The sequence below is a fragment of the Haliotis rubra genome, unplaced genomic scaffold (assembly GCF_003918875.1).
Source record: "Haliotis rubra isolate DU_JTF1 unplaced genomic scaffold, ASM391887v1 Scf230, whole genome shotgun sequence".
In the NCBI taxonomy this organism is placed as follows: Eukaryota; Metazoa; Mollusca; class Gastropoda; order Lepetellida; family Haliotidae; genus Haliotis; species Haliotis rubra.
Window position 1 is genome coordinate 696,017 of NW_025766337.1, and position 22,029 is coordinate 718,045.

General features: G+C 33.1%; 1 protein-coding gene across 1 annotated transcript in view; it reads right to left on the reverse strand.

Annotated features, from left to right (window-relative positions):
• Window positions 1-22,029, reverse strand: part of LOC124278077 — a 39,604-nt gene that overhangs the window by 11,479 nt on the left and 6,096 nt on the right. Inside the window, exons 5-9 of the mRNA XM_046713828.1 lie at window positions 8,225-8,377; window positions 5,878-6,045; window positions 5,036-5,256; window positions 4,461-4,572; window positions 2,779-2,937 (exon numbers count right to left, since the gene is read on the reverse strand). Coding sequence (XP_046569784.1) covers window positions 2,779-2,937; window positions 4,461-4,572; window positions 5,036-5,256; window positions 5,878-6,045; window positions 8,225-8,377 — 813 coding nt within the window. The remainder of the gene's footprint in view (window positions 1-2,778; window positions 2,938-4,460; window positions 4,573-5,035; window positions 5,257-5,877; window positions 6,046-8,224; window positions 8,378-22,029) is intronic.

Below are 22,029 nucleotides of genomic sequence, written 5' to 3' on the forward strand. Positions count from 1 at the left end.
GTATGGGTAGAGCTCTACCAACATTTAACTCATGTCCAAATAGTTCTCTCGATGACGAAAATTTATACCTTTATTTCATCAGTATCACTTTATTAACTGTGAATCGTTTTATTTGCGTTTTGTGGGTGGTATGTTGTGTACCTGAAATAGCACCAAAATATCACTGGGCCTGCTAACCGCGTTATGATATAGGTGAACAGAAACACGCTTTCGCCGAGGATGAATTTCGTCACGGTGGCCGTGGCTAAAGAACTGTTGTTTATTCTAATTGTGTCTGTTTAGAAGCCACTCATTCTTGGAACAGAGTGTGTGTGTGTGTGTGTGTGTGTGTGTGTGGGAAAATTTTGTATAAAGATCTATCGTTTCAATGTAAGCCACCACAACGTTCCTACTATATATATTTTATTGTACATTTGTGTCGAATCCCTACAGGTGTCGTATATAATAGCCCGGAACCAGGCTTCCCTTTAACACCGCACCACGTGCCATAATATTGTATAGCCTCGTGTGCAAACATACGGGTTGTCTGAACACGGAAGTCTATAGATACCAATACAATGAGGACTGACAGGAGAGCGCTAAGAAAAATTTGATCAATAGGGTCTAGTTTTTGCGTCAACAGTTCAACGAAAAGCGCATTCAGGTTTCTTATTCGATCTCAGTCCTTCCAAGTAAATGAACGTATATGAACCGGAGGATTAATCGGTCATGCAGTGCGACTCTTGTAGAAGACTCAGAACGAGGCCATGTGTAACCCGGAAGCAGGATGTCGTGAGAAAAAGCGCTTTCAAATGTTCCATATTGCCTATAGATCTACAACATGACATCTGAGACGGATGGTGGAACTAAGGCATGATGACATTAACACTTTGAATCAACTCTGGTTGGACTGTCAATTGAACAGTGACTAACATCTCTATAGGTTACACACAACCAAATGTTTTCCCACAGACTTCCATAGCACCGTTTTATTGTCTAAAATAACCAGGGTGCCGTTCCACTAACCGATCTTAGCCCAATGCCAATAATAAACCCCTAAAATCCCAATCTTAGCGTGACGTTACAATCGGCATACCGTTCCACTAACCAATCTTACCCTAGTCAATCGTAAAGTTAAGATTCAAAGTCTAAGTTGCTCATGACCAACTTAGGATAGCTAAAATCAATCGTAGAGAAACCAAAATGGTGGCTTTCCTATTCTATGTGAAAAATAAGAGCGAGCATTTCACCGTGAGCGTCCCCTAAAATCCCCCCATGAAATGAATTTGTATATTTCTGTGATGTAAACAAACACTGCACTGAAGCCCTACAAATGTCAGACCAGTCTGACCACTGTCGTCATGGGAACACAACCGAGCGAGTCGGTGTGACACATTTGTACAACAATATTGCAACGTCATGGTTAAGAATAGGGACGGGTCATGAAGTGAACAATGTTCTGAAAAAAAAGAAGATACAAATATGTTTGATTTCACGTGCGCTTATTTGGTGGGGGGATTCTAAAGGCAGGCCACGTGTTACTCAAAACCACTGACAGATTCTACATACGTTATAGAGGATGCCTCGTCACGCCTTGTTTATTCTGATTGACAAGGTTCAGGCACATATTAAAAGCTCTGACACAATTGACATTTTTAAAGTCCTGACTTAAAACCTGTTCTCAGTATATTACTTATAATCTCGGCTGTAAATACGTTCATGCATAGCGTTCATGCATCTTAGCTAGATTATTTACAGACCGCCGCGATATAGCTTGACTATTGCTGAGTGCGGCGTAAATCTAAACTCACTCACTCACTCAGTTGGTTTGTAAACTACTTCCATTATTTGCTAGACTATGCAAAGGGAGATAACTCGTGCCACGCATTCCTCTATCTCTCGCACGAAAGAGTCTCGATCGGATCGTAAGATCGGGACCGGCTACGATCGGCCTAAGATCGGGTAGTGGAACGGGTGTAACTTTTAGCTAAGACGATTGTAAAATTGGCGTAACTTGCTAAGATTGATCTTAAATAAGATCAGTTAGTGGAACGGCACCCAGGGTGCCGTTCCACTAACCGATCTTAGCCCTATGCCGCAGATCGATGCTCATGCTGTTGATCACTGGATTGTCTGGTCCAGACTCGATTATTTATAGCTAAGACACATAGCTTTCATGCATCTTAGCTAGATTATTTACAGACCGCCGCGATATAGCTTGACTATTGCTGAGTGCGGCGTAAATCTAAACTCACTCACTCACTCAGTTGGTTCGTAAACTACTTCCATCATTTGCTAGACTGTGCAAAGGGAGATAACTCGTGCCTCGCATTACTCTATCTCTCTAACGAAAGAGTCTCCGTCTAAGCTTGAATCGGATCGTAAGATCGGGACCGGCTTCGATGGGTCTAAGATCGGGTAGTGGAACGGGTGTAACTTTTAGCTAAGACGATTGTAAAATTGGCGTAACTTGCTAAGATTGATCTTAGTTAAGATCGGTTAGTGGAACGGCACCCAGGACGTTAACGTTGAACACACCAACCGCAGTTCCGCATCAAATGTCACCTACTTGAAAACATATCTGCACACATTCAGCATAAGCCATTGTGTTGAAAAAGACAGCACTAAACGTCGAAAAATATTGTCAGTTTTAATTACTGGATCGATGTATATTTAAAAAACACAAAACTCTTACACAAAATCATCCAATCACAGCTGTCAGATAATTCGGCCTGCACTACGAAAAGTTATATCTAAGGAACATGATTTGGTGTAGTATAACCTAACCACCACACTTACCTGCACAGCCCTGGTCGGCCTGTCGAAGTCCTTGTCTATATTCATCATGAAGGCCGCACTCGTCTCCCGGCCGTGTTTGGGGGGCAGGATGGTGGCGAAGGCGTCGATGAGGTAGTGGTAACTGACCCGTGGCAGAGAACGTGGGATAGCCACTCCTGCCTGCAATACATAGAGGATATTATATGAGTGCCCATGTCAGACTATGTTTACGACACGAGTGCCTAAATGTTGGTATTTCCCGAGCGAGAGCGAGGGATATACCGATAATTAGGCCCGAGTGTCGTAAACATAGTATGATGTGGGCACGAGTATAATATTCTGTTTATTACCGAAGTCGTCAAATTGAGAAACATACACCCAAAACTACTTTCAAACATAGGCTAGCTACCTGCCGTCGCCTATGTAGCACGCAACGTCATAGAAGAAACGTGACGTCATAGCATTGTTCATGACGTCACGTCACCATGACAAAGTGATATTTTGCCCTAGGGCATCGTATGAAAAATATGAACCCCGATATGTTCTCCCTCGTAGGTAATAGAAAGGGGTATGAACTTCAAAACCTAAATGTACGAGGGGTATGTGGACGTTTGGAGCCTTGCATAATTCACATAACTGACATATTGAAAAAAAACAAAAAAACAAACACTTGGCAGTTCAGTACAGTTACTCTTCTCTTCTCCAGTGAATTAGCTCTGAGGTCTCTCTGCCCTCCTCCCCCCTCCTCATGCAGTAGCAAGAAATCTTTGGTCTCCGATAGATCTCTGACCATGCCATGGTTCGAGGCAGGTGGGGGCGGTGGGGTAGCTAGTGGTTAAAGCGTTGGCTCGTCACGCCGAAGACCCGGGTTCGATTCCCCACATGGGCACAATGTGTGAAGCCCATTTCTGGTGTCCCCCGCCGTGATCTTGCTGGAATATTGCTAAAAGCGGCGTAAAACTAAACTCAGTCAGTCAGTCGAGGCAGGTGGCAGCTAGCGTAGAATTCAGATACACGGATAGGGTGGAAGGTCGAATTCGCATCTCCTAGACTAATGATGACACACATATTCTGGGATCCTACCAAGTTCGATTCCAGGTCAGCAAGCTTCGTAATAACGAACTGGGTTTTGTTTTATGGGATTTTTCCGATTTTTTTTGTCCCGGCATTCTGCTGTCCACCCCTTTACAACGGACTACCGTTATAACGAACTAAAACTAATGGTCCCGCTGAGTTCGTTATATACGTACTTTTCTCGTCCATAACGATTATATCAACAGCTGTATTGTTGCTGTTAGATAGTACTCGCCACCTCCAGTTCAGACAACTGACGGACCCACAGTTGTGTCCCTTCACATTAGTGGTTGAGATATGCTATGCCGGCCGGCACCCTCTAGATATTCAGGCTCAGTTCAGGAACTGCGCGAGGCTACAAGCTTGGTGAGGCGCTGTTAAAATTTACTCACTTACACAATTCGACTTGGAGGAACAGTAAAAAAAACCTTATCACCCACTTTGCACAATGAATTACTGCCCAGTTGGTCGAGTTAGTGAGTAAATATCATTTTCCACCCCATTTAACAATATTCGAAAACTATTCCTTCATGGAAATAAAAGAGTAGAAATGAGCTTCACACACAGTACCCATTATCGGCTGAATAACATGGTAACAACGTGGTAACAACATGGTAACAACATCCTACCCTGCCCCGCAGTAGACTGGTGACGTTTCCTCCCGACAACGCCCCCTTGGTAGGCAGGAACACCGGGCCCTGGATGAGGGACGGGTCTACATCCTCCACCAGCTCGATTGTCCTGCAACATCAACCTGCAAAATCAGCTTGATTGTTCTGTAACAAAATTCTGCTATGACTTTTGGGGGATGATGTAATTTGATTGGTCAATTTTATTAAATTTGAAGTGGTTAATGGGCGATAACCAATTCAGATTTTACGGCCGCCTCACATCGCATAGGAATACTTTCACTGGATATGATCACGGCATTACAACACGTCTGCTCTACTGGGAATGTCATTCATCAACCCCGTTATTCCGGATCCGAGCTCTCGAAGCACTGCCATGACTGCGATCGTTGGGAAGGTACTGTACAGTTATGTAGTTAAGGGGGAATAACTCTGTTACCATTTGATAACCCGATATGTGAAACGCACGATTTCACGTTGAACAGTACGTATCACTCGAATTAACGTGGTAATACTGTGTGGTGGTACCGTTGTGGGGATACTTTAGGGATGATATAGTTCCTTGGCGGACTGACCTCAACCACATGACGTCTTTCCTGGCGCTCCAGCTGCTGGGTATAGTTCCGGTCCGAGAGTATTCCTCCGCCTCGCTGTCTGTGATTCCGCTGAATGGATACCAGGCGGGTTCTGTGAGGAACTTGGACGTGACAACGGCTTTTAGTGCCTCCGCGTTATAAAAGAGGTCCTCTATTGTCAGGAACTGATTTTCAACTTTGGCTATTTTCATTGGAAATACCTGTGACGGAATAAAAAACACTTATGGTGTTACATCAGTGATTTACTAGTCTAGTTCAAACATCAGCGGATCATCACACGAGTAAGGGGCGTAACTCTAACCAAAACCTAGTGTCGGAGACAAAAGAAATATTACAGACAAAGACTAAATCATGCAACTTCTTGTACTCATGGATAAAGTACTCCCAGACCTATTGTTGTCGTTTTTAAACAAACATTACAATTACCATGTGTTTGTGTTCATTTTCTAAATTGTTCCAGGAATTGTTTCCTGGTTTATGGTTCTCTTGAAAAGCTTTTAATCGAAACAAAGAATTTAGGCCACGCTATGAAAAGGTGTCGATGCACAATATTTTCTTGGAAATGTTTCTTCAATTACAGAGGTGGTGGTGTAGCTGAGTGGTTTTTAGCGCATTTGCTCATCACGCCGAAGACCCGGGTTCGATTCCCCACACGGATACAATGTGTGAAACCCATTTCTGGTGTCCCCCGATGTGATATTGCTGGAATATTGCTTAAAATTGCGTGTAATTAAACTCACTCACTCATTCATTAAATAAGAAACAAAAGTGACAAACATTGTTAATCTTCATTTCAATGTCTTCAATCTGATGGGGATTACCTTCAGGGTGACGTCATACATGATGCCGAAAACGCCGAGATTACACATGAGCGCCTTCATGACGTCACCATCGTCTTCCATTGTGAACGTCCGGAGCTTGGACCGAGAGTCGATTATTCTCATCTCAATAACGTAGCCGCTCATGGTTGGTCCATCCCAGCTTGAACCCTGGGTCAAAGGTCACAAGTCAGGACACATGCATATATACTCATAGATTAAATTGAAAGGTGTAATGTTGATGCTGAAGAGGGGTTTCCCATTTCGTACACCATGTCAAAGTTGCACGTACATCTTCTTTGATAAATTCAAACTACTTAAGAGCACAAGACGGCTTATTAACAGCTTTAGCCTGATGTCATTATAACATACATGGTGAAGTAGAAAAAATCTAAACACTAGTTTCATAACGTTTCCAAACAATCACCAAAATATTTGTTGTTGTTTTTTTCTATAAAACGTTATCAGTCAGAAAACGACATGTTGAGATTTGCACTCGCGCCTATTTTGAAACCCCATTAAAATCACTCCCACTAGCCATATTATGAACAGTCCCTTGATGTAGGGTGGTGTTGTTGCTTACTGGCAAACAAGGATAAGTTGGACCTGCGCAGAGAACGCGTTTACGAGAAGTAGGCGGTGCACGTCAATGAGCATTCGTGACCAACTCGTGTTATTCCGGGACAAGCCGAATAGCGACTTCTTGGAGTTTACGGAAAGGGGCGAGTGGTGACGAATGGGCAATGAGCAAATCCATTTGGTTTGTGAAAGGTAGAGCAGATGTAGGCTAGTGCACGTGCATTACATGACGATGAAATTGATTCCGCGCGTAGCACCACACTTGATCGCGGACAACCTGGGGCCCCTTCGCTAAAAATGGCAAGCGCCAGTTGGCGGCACTCATAACTGCTAATACGGGTCAGTTGTCAGGTCGGTACTCAACTTATTCTTGTTTGCCAGTAGTGGTTAAATCGTTCGATCGTCCCGGGTTCGACAGTGCGTGAAGCCCATTTCTCATGTCCCCAGCCATGATTTTACTGGAATATTGCTAAAAGCGGCGTAAAACCGTAACACCATGTATGAAAATAGAAAATGAAATCCATTTTCTTGTAGACTGATATGTACAACGACCTGCGATACGACCTGTTCCAAACAATGCAACAATCTGATGTATATCCATCCTTCAATAACTCCTCCTCATTTATAAAATGTACACATCTATTAAACACACCAGATATAGTCCATCTCCTCTGTGATACAGTCACAGACATGTATAAACGTCGTCAGTCATTATCTTAAAGTTTATACACAACTTGTATCTTAAGTTTTAAATGTGTTAATATTTGACCCTTACATTCATTAACACCAGATGAATGCATCACATGGTGTGTGAATGTTATGTATTGTAACAGCTGTACGAGTGTACGTAGCTGTATTGTATTTCATTATAGTGTTTGCTTTGTGTTAAATGGTATTGTGTGCTGGTTACCTGTATCTGTATGTATGTGGGTATACAATGTGTGATTATAATACATTTATATTTTTGTGTGTGTATGTGTGGATGTGTGTGTATGTATGTATGCTTGCATGCATACTTGCATGTGTGTGTATGTGTGAAGGTATATATATGTACGTGGGTTTGTATGTACATATGTATGTGTTTGTACGTATGTGTGTGTATGTGGGTGTGCATGTGTGCGTGTGTTTGTATATACATAGGTACGTGTATGTGCGCGCGTGCAGTATGCGTCTTTGTATGCGTGTGTGTATGTATGCGTGTGTGTCTGTGTTGGTACGCGCATTTGTACGCGTGTTATATGTACGTTTGTATGTAGGTGTGCATATTTTTTTGGGAGTGTATGTATATATGTGTGTGTGTGTACTTGTGTATGTGTATATGTGTGTAGGTAGGTATGCGTGTGCGTGTAATATGTGCGTTTGTATGGCTATTTGTATATGTGTTTGTATGTATGTATGTTTGTTGTATATATGTTATGCATGTATGCATACCTGTACTTGTTAACTTCAAATGTAAACGGTTATATGTGTGTACATACTGTATGTTTACAATGTTTTATTGGTTTTAAATAGTCTCTCATAACTATTTTCTGTACTTTTAAACTCCACCAAAAAGCTTGCATTATATGACAATGTACAGAAAGTGAGATTCAAATAAACATTCTCTCTCTCTCTCTCTCTCTCTCTCTCTCTCTCTCTCTCTCTCTCTCTCTCTCTCTCTCTCTCTCTCTCTCTCTCTCTCTCTCTCTCTCTCTCTCTCTCTCTCTCTCTCTCTCTGTATGCTGGAGTGAGTGTGATTAGGGGCGCGCGTGACCAAAGGGAGACAACTCACGTGTGAGGACGCAGCCACCATGCCTCCGACTGTGCCGTTCACCGTAATGGGCTGAGAGAGGAAGGTAAGCCGGTGTCGCACCAGGAAGGCGTTCAGGTCAGAGGTGACCACGCCGCTCATTGACGTCACGGTGTGGTAGGCGCGCGAGGCAGTCTGTTGAAACAAGTAGCAAATAAATGTTTGTTTTAGAAGGTTTGATTTCTTCACTGATGACGGTGCCTAGGAGTAATCCACTTCACCGGATGTGTAAAGCCGTGTAAAACACGTGTAAAATAATCCGGACATCTCTGAGTCCCGGCAAAACTGGTCTTAATTTATTATTAAAACTTGCTATCTAATCCGGACTCTCTCAATTACGGATTACGGACTAAAATAACAGTCCCGGCAATCAACTTGCTATGAGAACGATGCTTTGTACCCCGGAAGTAGCTGGCTGTATTTTGGAGACGAGAACAAAGATGTCTTCACGAAATTCAATCATAAACATCAATAAATATCTGTAGAATAAGAAAGAAATCTGTGTCATATATTCAACCTGAGACGCCTACTGTATTAGCAACCAATCAGAAAGTATCACCAGGAACGATTGTTTTTATGGATACACAACTTCTTTTTTGCAATGGCTGCGACGTTAACCGAAACACCGCATCCATTGTAATACAGGAGTTTTTGAGTAGCATTTTATTGGGACGTACTATACTGGACAAACTTTATAGACAAGTCTCTGTAGCGAAACGTCGCACTCACGAAATAAAAGAAGTTCTTATCCATAACGTTTGTTCAATATTATGATAAAGAAGTCGTCTATCCATGACGTTTGTTCAATATTATGATAAAGAAGTCGTCTATCCATAACGTTTGTTCAATATTATGATAAAGAAGTCGTCTATCCATAACGTTTGTTCAATATTATGATAAAGAAGTTGTTATCCATAACGTTTGTTCAATGTTATGATAAAGAAGTTGTTACCCAAAGAAGTTGTTATTCATAACGTTTGTTCAATGTTATGATAAAGAAGTTGTTATCCATAACGTTTGTTCAATATTATGATAAAGAAGTTGTTATCCATAACGTTTGTTCAATATTATGATAAAGAAGTTGTTATCCATAACGTTTGTTCAATATTATGATAAAGAAGTTGTTAACCAAAGAAGTTGTTATCCATAACGTTTGTTCAATGTTATGATAAAGAAGTTGTTATCCATAACGTTTGTTCAATGTTATGATAAAGAAGTTGTTATCCATAACGTTTGTTCAATATTATGATAAAGAAGTCGTCTATCCATAACGTTTGTTCGATATTATGATAAAGAAGTTGTTATCCATAACGTTTGTTCAATGTTATGATAAAGAAGTTGTCTATCCATAACGTTTGTTCAATATTATGATAAAGAAGTTGTTATCCATAACGTTTGTTCAATATTATGATAAAGAAGTTGTTATCCATAACGTTTGTTCAATATTATGATAAAGAAGTTGTTATCCATAACGTTTGTTCAATATTATGATAAAGAAGTTGTTATCCATAACGTTTGTTCAATGTTATGATAAAGAAGTTGTTACCCAAAGAAGTTGTTATCCATAACGTTTGTTCAATATTATGATAAAGAAGTTGTTATCCATAACGTTTGTTCAATATTATGATAAAGAAGTCGTCTATCCATAACGTTTGTTCGATATTATGATAAAGAAGTTGTTATCCATAACGTTTGTTCAATGTTATGATAAAGAAGTTGTCTATCCATAACGTTTGTTCAATATTATGATAAAGAAGTTGTTATCCATAACGTTTGTTCAATATTATGATAAAGAAGTTGTTATCCATAACGTTTGTTCAATATTATGATAAAGAAGTTGTTATCCATAACGTTTGTTCAATATTATGATAAAGAAGTTGTTATCCATAACGTTTGTTCAATGTTATGATAAAGAAGTTGTTACCCAAAGAAGTTGTTATTCATAACGTTTGTTCAATGTTATGATAAAGAAGTTGTCTATCCATAACGTTTGTTCAATATTATGATACAGAAGTTGTTATCCATAACGTTTGTTCAATATTATGATAAAGAAGTTGTTATCCATAACGTTTGTTCAATATTATGATAAAGAAGTTGTTACCCAAAGAAGTTGTTATCCATAACGTTTGTTCAATGTTATGATAAAGAAGTTGTTATCCATAACGTTTGTTCAATATTATGATAAAGAAGTTGTTATCCATAACGTTTGTTCAATATTATGATAAAGAAGTTGTCTATCCATAACGTTTGTTCGATATTATGATAAAGAAGTTGTTATCCATAACGTTTGTTCAATATTATGATAAAGAAGTTGTTATCCATAACGTTTGTTCAATATTATGATAAAGAAGTCGTCTATCCATAACGTTTGTTCGATATTATGATAAAGAAGTTGTTATCCATAACGTTTGTTCAATGTTATGATAAAGAAGTTGTCTATCCATAACGTTTGTTCAATATTATGATAAAGAAGTTGTTATCCATAACGTTTGTTCAATATTATGATAAAGAAGTTGTTATCCATAACGTTTGTTCAATATTATGATAAAGAAGTTGTTATCCATAACGTTTGTTCAATATTATGATAAAGAAGTTGTTATCCATAACGTTTGTTCAATATTATGATAAAGAAGTTGTTATCCATAACGTTTGTTCAATGTTATGATAAAGAAGTTGTCTATCCATAACGTTTGTTCAATATTATGATAAAGAAGTTGTTATCCATAACGTTTGTTCAATATTATGATAAAGAAGTTGTTATCCATAACGTTTGTTCAATATTATGATAAAGAAGTTGTTATCCATAACGTTTGTTCAATATTATGATAAAAAGTTGTTATCCATAACGTTTGTTCAATATTATGATAAAAAGTTGTTATCCATAACGTTTGTTCAATATTATGATAAAGAAGTTGTTATCCATAACGTTTGTTCAATATTATGATAAAGAAGTTGTTATCCATAACGTTTGTTCAATGTTATGATAAAAAGTTGTCTATCCATAACGTTTGTTCAATATTATGATAAAGAAGTTGTTATCCATAACGTTTGTTCAATATTATGATAAAGAAGTTGTTATCCATAACGTTTGTTCAATATTATGATAAAGAAGTTGTTATCCATAACGTTTGTTCAATATTATGATAAAAGTTGTTATCCATAACGTTTGTTCAATATTATGATAAAGAAGTTGTTATCCATAACGTTTGTTCAATATTATGATAAAGAAGTTGTTATCCATAACGTTTGTTCAATATTATGATAAAGAAGTTGTTAGCCATAACGTTTGTTCAATATTATGATAAAGAAGTTGTTACCCAAAGAAGTTGTTATCCATAACGTTTGTTCAATGTTATGATAAAGAAGTTGTTATCCATAACGTTTGTTCAATATTATGATAAAGAAGTTGTTATCCATAACGTTTGTTCAATATTATGATAAAGAAGTTGTTATCCATAACGTTTGTTCAATATTATGATAAAGAAGTCGTCTATCCATAACGTTTGTTCAATATTATGATAAAGAAGTTGTTATCCATAACGTTTGTTCAATGTTATGATAAAGAAGTTGTCTATCCATAACGTTTGTTCGATATTATGATAAAGAAGTTGTTATCCATAACGTTTGTTCAATGTTATGATAAAGAAGTTGTCTATCCATAACGTTTGTTCAATATTATGATAAAGAAGTTGTTATCCATAACGTTTGTTCAATATTATGATAAAGAAGTTGTTATCCATAACGTTTGTTCAATATTATGATAAAGAAGTTGTTATCCATAACGTTTGTTCAATATTATGATAAAGAAGTTGTTATCCATAACGTTTGTTCAATGTTATGATAAAGAAGTTGTTATCCATAACGTTTGTTCAATATTATGATAAAGAAGTTGTTATCCATAACGTTTGTTCAATATTATGATAAAGAAGTTGTTAACCAAAGAAGTTGTTATCCATAACGTTTGTTCAATGTTATGATAAAGAAGTTGTTATCCATAACGTTTGTTCAATGTTATGATAAAGAAGTTGTTATCCATAACGTTTGTTCAATATTATGATAAAGAAGTTGTTATCATAACGTTTGTTCAATATTATGATAAAGAAGTTGTTACCCAAAGAAGTTGTTATCCATAACGTTTGTTCAATGTTATGATAAAGAAGTTGTTATCCATAACGTTTGTTCAATATTATGATAAAGAAGTTGTTATCCATAACGTTTGTTCAATATTATGATAAAGAAGTTGTTATCCATAACGTTTGTTCAATATTATGATAAAGAAGTTGTTATCCATAACGTTTGTTCAATATTATGATAAAGAAGTTGTTATCCATAACGTTTGTTCAATATTATGATAAAGAAGTTGTTATCCATAACGTTTGTTCAATATTATGATAAAGAAGTTGTTATCCATAACGTTTGTTCAATATTATGATAAAAAGTTGTTATCCATAACGTTTGTTCAATATTATGAAAAAAAGAAGTTGTTATCCATAACGTTTGTTAAATATTATGATAAAGAAGTTGTTACCCAAAGAAGTTGTTATCCATAACGTTTGTTCAATATTATGATAAAGAAGTTGTTATCCATAACGTTTGTTCAATATTATGATAAAAAGTTGTTATCCATAACGTTTGTTCAATATTATGATAAAAAGTTGTTATCCATAACGTTTGTTCAATATTATGAAAAGAAGTTGTTATCCATAACGTTTGTTCAATATTATGATAAAGAAGTTGTTACCCAAAGAAGTTGTTATCCATAACGTTTGTTCAATGTTATGATAAAGAAGTTGTTATCCATAACGTTTGTTCAATGTTATGATAAAGAAGTTGTCTATCCATAACGTTTGTTCGATATTATGATAAAGAAGTTGTTATCCATAACGTTTGTTCAATATTATGATAAAGAAGTTGTCTATCCATAACGTTTGTTCGATATTATGATAAAGTTGTTATCCATAACGTTTGTTCAATATTATGATAAAGAAGTCGTCTATCCATAACGTTTGTTCAATATTATGATAAAGAAGTTGTTATCCATAACGTTTGTTCAATGTTATGATAAAGAAGTTGTCTATCCATAACGTTTGTTCGATATTATGATAAAGAAGTTGTTATCCATAACGTTTGTTCAATGTTATGATAAAGAAGTTGTCTATCCATAACGTTTGTTCGATATTATGATAAAGAAGTTGTTATCCATAACGTTTGTTCAATATTATGATAAAAAGTTGTTATCCATAACGTTTGTTCAATATTATGATAAAAGTTGTTATCCATAACGTTTGTTCAATATTATGATAAAAAGTTGTTACCCAAAGAAGTTGTTATTCATAACGTTTGTTCAATGTTATGATAAAGAAGTTGTTATCCATAACATTTGTTCAATATTATGATAAAGAAGTTGTTATCCATAACGTTTGTTCAATATTATGATAAAGAAGTTGTTATCCATAACGTTTGTTCAATATTATGATAAAGTTGTTACCCAAAGAAGTTGTTATCCATAACGTTTGTTCAATGTTATGATAAAGAAGTTGTTATCCATAACGTTTGTTCAATATTATGATAAAGAAGTTGTTATCCATAACGTTTGTTCAATATTATGATAAAGAAGTTGTTATCCATAACGTTTGTTCAATATTATGATAAAGAAGTTGTTACCCAAAGAAGTTGTTATCCATAACGTTTGTTCAATGTTATGATAAAGAAGTTGTTATCCATAACGTTTGTTCAATGTTATGATAAAGAAGTTGTTATCCATAACGTTTGTTCAATATTATGATAAAGAAGTCGTCTATCCATAACGTTTGTTAAATATTATGATAAAGAAGTTGTCTATCCATAACGTTTGTTCAATATTATGATAAAGAAGTTGTTATCCATAACGTTTGTTCAATATTATGATAAAGAATTGTTAGCCATAACGTTTGTTCAATATTATGATAAAGAAGTTGTTACCCAAAGAAGTTGTTATCCATAACGTTTGTTCAATGTTATGATAAAGAAGTTGTTATCCATAACGTTTGTTCAATATTATGATAAAGAAGTTGTTATCCATAACGTTTGTTCAATATTATGATAAAAAGTTGTTATCCATAACGTTTGTTCAATATTATGATAAAGAAGTCGTCTATCCATAACGTTTGTTCAATATTATGATAAAGAAGTTGTTATCCATAACGTTTGTTCAATGTTATGATAAAGAAGTTGTCTATCCATAACGTTTGTTCGATATTATGATAAAGAAGTTGTTATCCATAACGTTTGTTCAATGTTATGATAAAGAAGTTGTCTATCCATAACGTTTGTTCAATATTATGATAAAGAAGTTGTTATCCATAACGTTTGTTCAATATTATGATAAAGAAGTTGTTATCCATAACGTTTGTTCAATATTATGATAAAGAAGTTGTTATCCATAACGTTTGTTCAATATTATGATGAAAGAAGTTGTTATCCATAACGTTTGTTCAATGTTATGATAAAGAAGTTGTTATCCATAACGTTTGTTCAATATTATGATGAAAAAGTTGTTATCCATAACGTTTGTTCAATATTATGATAAAGAAGTTGTTAACCAAAAAGTTGTTATCCATAACGTTTGTTCAATGTTATGATAAAAAGTTGTTATCCATAACGTTTGTTCAATGTTATGATAAAAAGTTGTTATCCATAACGTTTGTTCAATATTATGATAAAGAAGTTGTTATCATAACGTTTGTTCAATATTATGATAAAGAAGTTGTTACCCAAAGAAGTTGTTATCCATAACGTTTGTTCAATGTTATGATAAAGAAGTTGTTATCCATAACGTTTGTTCAAGTTGTTATCCATAACGTTTGTTCAATATTATGATAAAGAAGTTGTTATCCATAACGTTTGTTCAATATTATGATAAAAAGTTGTTATCCATAACGTTTGTTCAATATTATGATAAAAAGTTGTTATCCATAACGTTTGTTCAATATTATGATAGAAGTTGTTACCCAAAGAAGTTGTTATCCATAACGTTTGTTCAATGTTATGATAAAGAAGTTGTTATCCATAACGTTTGTTCAATATTATGATAAAGAAGTTGTTATCCATAACGTTTGTTCAATGTTATGATAAAGAAGTTGTTATCCATAACGTTTGTTCAATATTATGATAAAGAAGTTGTTATCCATAACGTTTGTTCAATATTATGATAAAGAAGTTGTTAACCAAAGAAGTTGTTATCCATAACGTTTGTTCAATGTTATGATAAAGAAGTTGTTATCCATAACGTTTGTTCAATATTATGATAAAAAGTTGTTATCCATAACGTTTGTTCAATATATGATAAAGAAGTTGTTATCATAACGTTTGTTCAATATTATGATAAAGAAGTTGTTACCCAAAGAAGTTGTTATCCATAACGTTTGTTCAATGTTATGATAAAGAAGTTGTTATCCATAACGTTTGTTCAATATTATGATAAAGAAGTTGTTATCCATAACGTTTGTTCAATATTATGATAAAGAAGTTGTTATCCATAACGTTTGTTCAATATTATGATAAAGAAGTTGTTATCCATAACGTTTGTTCAATATTATGATAAAGAAGTTGTTATCCATAACGTTTGTTCAATATTATGATAAAGAAGTTGTTATCCATAACGTTTGTTCAATATTATGATAAAGAAGTTGTTATCCATAACGTTTGTTCAATATTATAAAGAAGTTGTTATCCATAACGTTTTTGTTCAATATTATGAAAAGAAGTTGTTATCCATAACGTTTGTTAAATATTATGATAAAGAAGTTGTTACCCAAAGAAGTTGTTATCCATAACGTTTGTTCAATATTATGATAAAGAAGTTGTTATCCATAACGTTTGTTCAATATTATGATAAAGAAGTTGTTATCCATAACGTTTGTTCAATATTATGATAAAGAAGTTGTTATCCATAACGTTTGTTCAATATTATGAAAAAGAAGTTGTTATCCATAACGTTTGTTCAATATTATGATAAAGAAGTTGTTACCCAAAGAAGTTGTTATCCATAACGTTTGTTCAATGTTATGATAAAGAAGTTGTTATCCATAACGTTTGTTCAATGTTATGATAAAGAAGTTGTCTATCCATAACGTTTGTTCGATATTATGATAAAGAAGTTGTTATCCATAACGTTTGTTCAATATTATGATAAAGAAGTTGTCTATCCATAACGTTTGTTCGATATTATGATAGAAGTTGTTATCCATAACGTTTGTTCAATATTATGATAAAGAAGTCGTCTATCCATAACGTTTGTTCAATATTATGATAAAGAAGTTGTTATCCATAACGTTTGTTCAATGTTATGATAAAGAAGTTGTCTATCCATAACGTTTGTTCGATATTATGATAAAGAAGTTGTTATCCATAACGTTTGTTCAATGTTATGATAAAGAAGTTGTCTATCCATAACGTTTGTTCGATATTATGATAAAGAAGTTGTTATCCATAACGTTTGTTCAATATTATGATAAAGAAGTTGTTATCCATAACGTTTGTTCAATATTATGATAAAGAAGTTGTTATCCATAACGTTTGTTCAATATTATGATAAAGAAGTTGTTACCCAAAGAAGTTGTTATTCATAACGTTTGTTCAATGTTATGATAAAGAAGTTGTTATCCATAACGTTTGTTCAATATTATGATAAAGAAGTTGTTATCCATAACGTTTGTTCAATATTATGATAAAGAAGTTGTTATCCATAACGTTTGTTCAATATTATGATAAAGAAGTTGTTACCCAAAGAAGTTGTTATCCATAACGTTTGTTCAATGTTATGATAAAGAAGTTGTTATCCATAACGTTTGTTCAATATTATGATAAAGAAGTTGTTATCCATAACGTTTGTTCAATATTATGATAAAGAAGTTGTTATCCATAACGTTTGTTCAATATTATGATAAAGAAGTTGTTACCCAAAGAAGTTGTTATCCATAACGTTTGTTCAATGTTATGATAAAGTTGTTATCCATAACGTTTGTTCAATGTTATGATAAAGAAGTTGTTATCCATAACGTTTGTTCAATATTATGATAAAGAAGTCGTCTATCCATAACGTTTGTTAAATATTATGATAAAGAAGTTGTCTATCCATAACGTTTGTTCAATATTATGATAAAGAAGTTGTTATCCATAACGTTTGTTCAATATTATGATAAAGAATTGTTAGCCATAACGTTTGTTCAATATTATGATAAAGAAGTTGTTACCCAAAGAAGTTGTTATCCATAACGTTTGTTCAATGTTATGATAAAGAAGTTGTTATCCATAACGTTTGTTCAATATTATGATAAAGAAGTTGTTATCCATAACGTTTGTTCAATATTATGATAAAGAAGTTGTTATCCATAACGTTTGTTCAATATTATGATAAAGAAGTCGTCTATCCATAACGTTTGTTCAATATTATGATAAAGAAGTTGTTATCCATAACGTTTGTTCAATATTATGATAAAGAAGTCGTCTATCCATAACGTTTGTTCAATATTATGATAAAGAAGTTGTTATCCATAACGTTTGTTCAATGTTATGATAAAGAAGTTGTCTATCCATAACGTTTGTTCGATATTATGATAAAGAAGTTGTTATCCATAACGTTTGTTCAATGTTATGATAAAGAAGTTGTCTATCCATAACGTTTGTTCGATATTATGATAAAGAAGTTGTTATCCATAACGTTTGTTCAATATTATGATAAAGAAGTTGTTATCCATAACGTTTGTTCAATATTATGATAAAGAAGTTGTTATCCATAACGTTTGTTCAATATTATGATAAAGAAGTTGTTACCCAAAGAAGTTGTTATTCATAACGTTTGTTCAATGTTATGATAAAGAAGTTGTTATCCATAACGTTTGTTCAATATTATGATAAAGAAGTTGTTATCCATAACGTTTGTTCAATATTATGATAAAGAAGTTGTTATCCATAACGTTTGTTCAATATTATGATAAAGAAGTTGTTACCCAAAGAAGTTGTTATCCATAACGTTTGTTCAATGTTATGATAAAGAAGTTGTTATCCATAACGTTTGTTCAATATTATGATAAAGAAGTTGTTATCCATAACGTTTGTTCAATATTATGATAAAGAAGTTGTTATCCATAACGTTTGTTCAATATTATGATAAAGAAGTTGTTACCCAAAAAGTTGTTATCCATAACGTTTGTTCAATGTTATGATAAAGAAGTTGTTATCCATAACGTTTGTTCAATGTTATGATAAAGAAGTTGTTATCCATAACGTTTGTTCAATATTATGATAAAGAAGTCGTCTATCCATAACGTTTGTTAAATATTATGATAAAGAAGTTGTCTATCCATAACGTTTGTTCAATATTATGAAAAAGTTGTTATCCATAACGTTTGTTCAATATTATGATAAAGAATTGTTAGCCATAACGTTTGTTCAATATTATGATAAAGAAGTTGTTACCAAAAAGTTGTTATCCATAACGTTTGTTCAATGTTATGATAAAGAAGTTGTTATCCATAACGTTTGTTCAATATTATGATAAAGAAGTTGTTATCCATAACGTTTGTTCAATATTATGATAAAGAAGTTGTTATCCATAACGTTTGTTCAATATTATGATAAAGAAGTCGTCTATCCATAACGTTTGTTCAATATTATGATAAAGAAGTTGTTATCCATAACGTTTGTTCAATGTTATGATAAAGAAGTTAATCTATCCATAACGTTTGTTCGATATTATGATAAAGAAGTTGTTATCCATAACGTTTGTTCAATGTTATGATAAAGAAGTTGTCTATCCATAACGTTTGTTCAATATTATGATAAAGAAGTTGTTATCCATAACGTTTGTTCAATATTATGATAAAGAAGTTGTTATCCATAACGTTTGTTCGATATTATGATAAAGAAGTTGTTATCCATAACGTTTGTTCAATATTATGATAAAGAAGTTGTTATCCATAACGTTTGTTCAATGTTATGATAAAGAAGTTGTTATCCATAACGTTTGTTCAATATTATGATAAAGAAGTTGTTATCCATAACGTTTGTTCAATATTATGATAAAGAAGTTGTTAACCAAAGAAGTTGTTATCCATAACGTTTGTTCAATGTTATGATAAAGAAGTTGTTATCCATAACGTTTGTTCAATGTTATGATAAAGAAGTTGTTATCCATAACGTTTGTTCAATATTATGATAAAGAAGTTGTTATCATAACGTTTGTTCAATATTATGATAAAGAAGTTGTTACCCAAAGAAGTTGTTATCCATAACGTTTGTTCAATGTTATGATAAAGAAGTTGTTATCCATAACGTTTGTTCAATATTATGATAAAGAAGTTGTTATCCATAACGTTTGTTCAATATTATGATAAAGAAGTTGTTATCCATAACGTTTGTTCAATATTATGATAAAGAAGTTGTTATCCATAACGTTTGTTCAATATTATGATAAAGAAGTTGTTATCCATAACGTTTGTTCAATATTATGAAAGAAGTTGTTATCCATAACGTTTGTTCAATATTATGATAAAGAAGTTGTTATCCATAACGTTTGTTCAATATTATGATAAAGAAAAGTTGTTATCCATAACGTTTGTTCAATATTATGAAAAAGAAGTTGTTATCCATAACGTTTGTTAAATATTATGATAAAGAAGTTGTTACCCAAAGAAGTTGTTATCCATAACGTTTGTTCAATATTATGATAAAGAAGTTGTTATCCATAACGTTTGTTCAATATTATGATAAAGAAGTTGTTATCCATAACGTTTGTTCAATATTATGATAAAGAAGTTGTTATCCATAACGTTTGTTCAATATTATGAAAAAGAAGTTGTTATCCATAACGTTTGTTCAATATTATGATAAAGAAGTTGTTACCCAAAGAAGTTGTTATCCATAACGTTTGTTCAATGTTATGATAAAGAAGTTGTTATCCATAACGTTTGTTCAATGTTATGATAAAGAAGTTGTCTATCCATAACGTTTGTTCGATATTATGATAAAGAAGTTGTTATCCATAACGTTTGTTCAATATTATGATAAAGAAGTTGTCTATCCATAACGTTTGTTCGATATTATGATAAAGAAGTTGTTATCCATAACGTTTGTTCAATATTATGATAAAGAAGTTGTTATCCATAACGTTTGTTCAATATTATGAAAAAGAAGTTGTTATCCATAACGTTTGTTAAATATTATGATAAAGAAGTTGTTACCCAAAGAAGTTGTTATCCATAACGTTTGTTCAATATTATGATAAAGAAGTTGTTATCCATAACGTTTGTTCAATATTATGATAAAGAAGTTGTTATCCATAACGTTTGTTCAATATTATGATAAAGAAGTTGTTATCCATAACGTTTGTTCAATATTATGAAAAAGAAGTTGTTATCCATAACGTTTGTTCAATATTATGATAAAGAAGTTGTTACCCAAAGAAGTTGTTATCCATAACGTTTGTTCAATGTTATGATAAAGAAGTTGTTATCCATAACGTTTGTTCAATGTTATGATAAAGAAGTTGTCTATCCATAACGTTTGTTCGATATTATGATAAAGAAGTTGTTATCCATAACGTTTGTTCAATATTATGATAAAGAAGTTGTCTATCCATAACGTTTGTTCGATATTATGATAAAGAAGTTGTTATCCATAACGTTTGTTCAATATTATGATAAAGAAGTCGTCTATCCATAACGTTTGTTCAATATTATGATAAAGAAGTTGTTATCCATAACGTTTGTTCAATGTTATGATAAAGAAGTTGTCTATCCATAACGTTTGTTCGATATTATGATAAAGAAGTTGTTATCCATAACGTTTGTTCAATGTTATGATAAAGAAGTTGTCTATCCATAACGTTTGTTCGATATTATGATAAAGAAGTTGTTATCCATAACGTTTGTTCAATATTATGATAAAGAAGTTGTTATCCATAACGTTTGTTCAATATTATGATAAAGAAGTTGTTATCCATAACGTTTGTTCAATATTATGATAAAGAAGTCGTCTATCCATAACGTTTGTTCAATATTATGATAAAGAAGTTGTTATCCATAACGTTTGTTCAATGTTATGATAAAGAAGTTGTCTATCCATAACGTTTGTTCGATATTATGATAAAGAAGTTGTTATCCATAACGTTTGTTCAATGTTATGATAAAGAAGTTGTCTATCCATAACGTTTGTTCGATATTATGATAAAGAAGTTGTTATCCATAACGTTTGTTCAATATTATGATAAAGAAGTTGTTATCCATAACGTTTGTTCAATATTATGATAAAGAAGTTGTTATCCATAACGTTTGTTCAATATTATGATAAAGAAGTTGTTACCCAAAGAAGTTGTTATTCATAACGTTTGTTCAATGTTATGATAAAGAAGTTGTTATCCATAACGTTTGTTCAATATTATGATAAAGAAGTTGTTATCCATAACGTTTGTTCAATATTATGATAAAGAAGTTGTTATCCATAACGTTTGTTCAATATTATGATAAAGAAGTTGTTACCCAAAGAAGTTGTTATCCATAACGTTTGTTCAATGTTATGATAAAGAAGTTGTTATCCATAACGTTTGTTCAATATTATGATAAAGAAGTTGTTATCCATAACGTTTGTTCAATATTATGATAAAGAAGTTGTTATCCATAACGTTTGTTCAATATTATGATAAAGAAGTTGTTACCCAAAGAAGTTGTTATCCATAACGTTTGTTCAATGTTATGATAAAGAAGTTGTTATCCATAACGTTTGTTCAATGTTATGATAAAGAAGTCGTC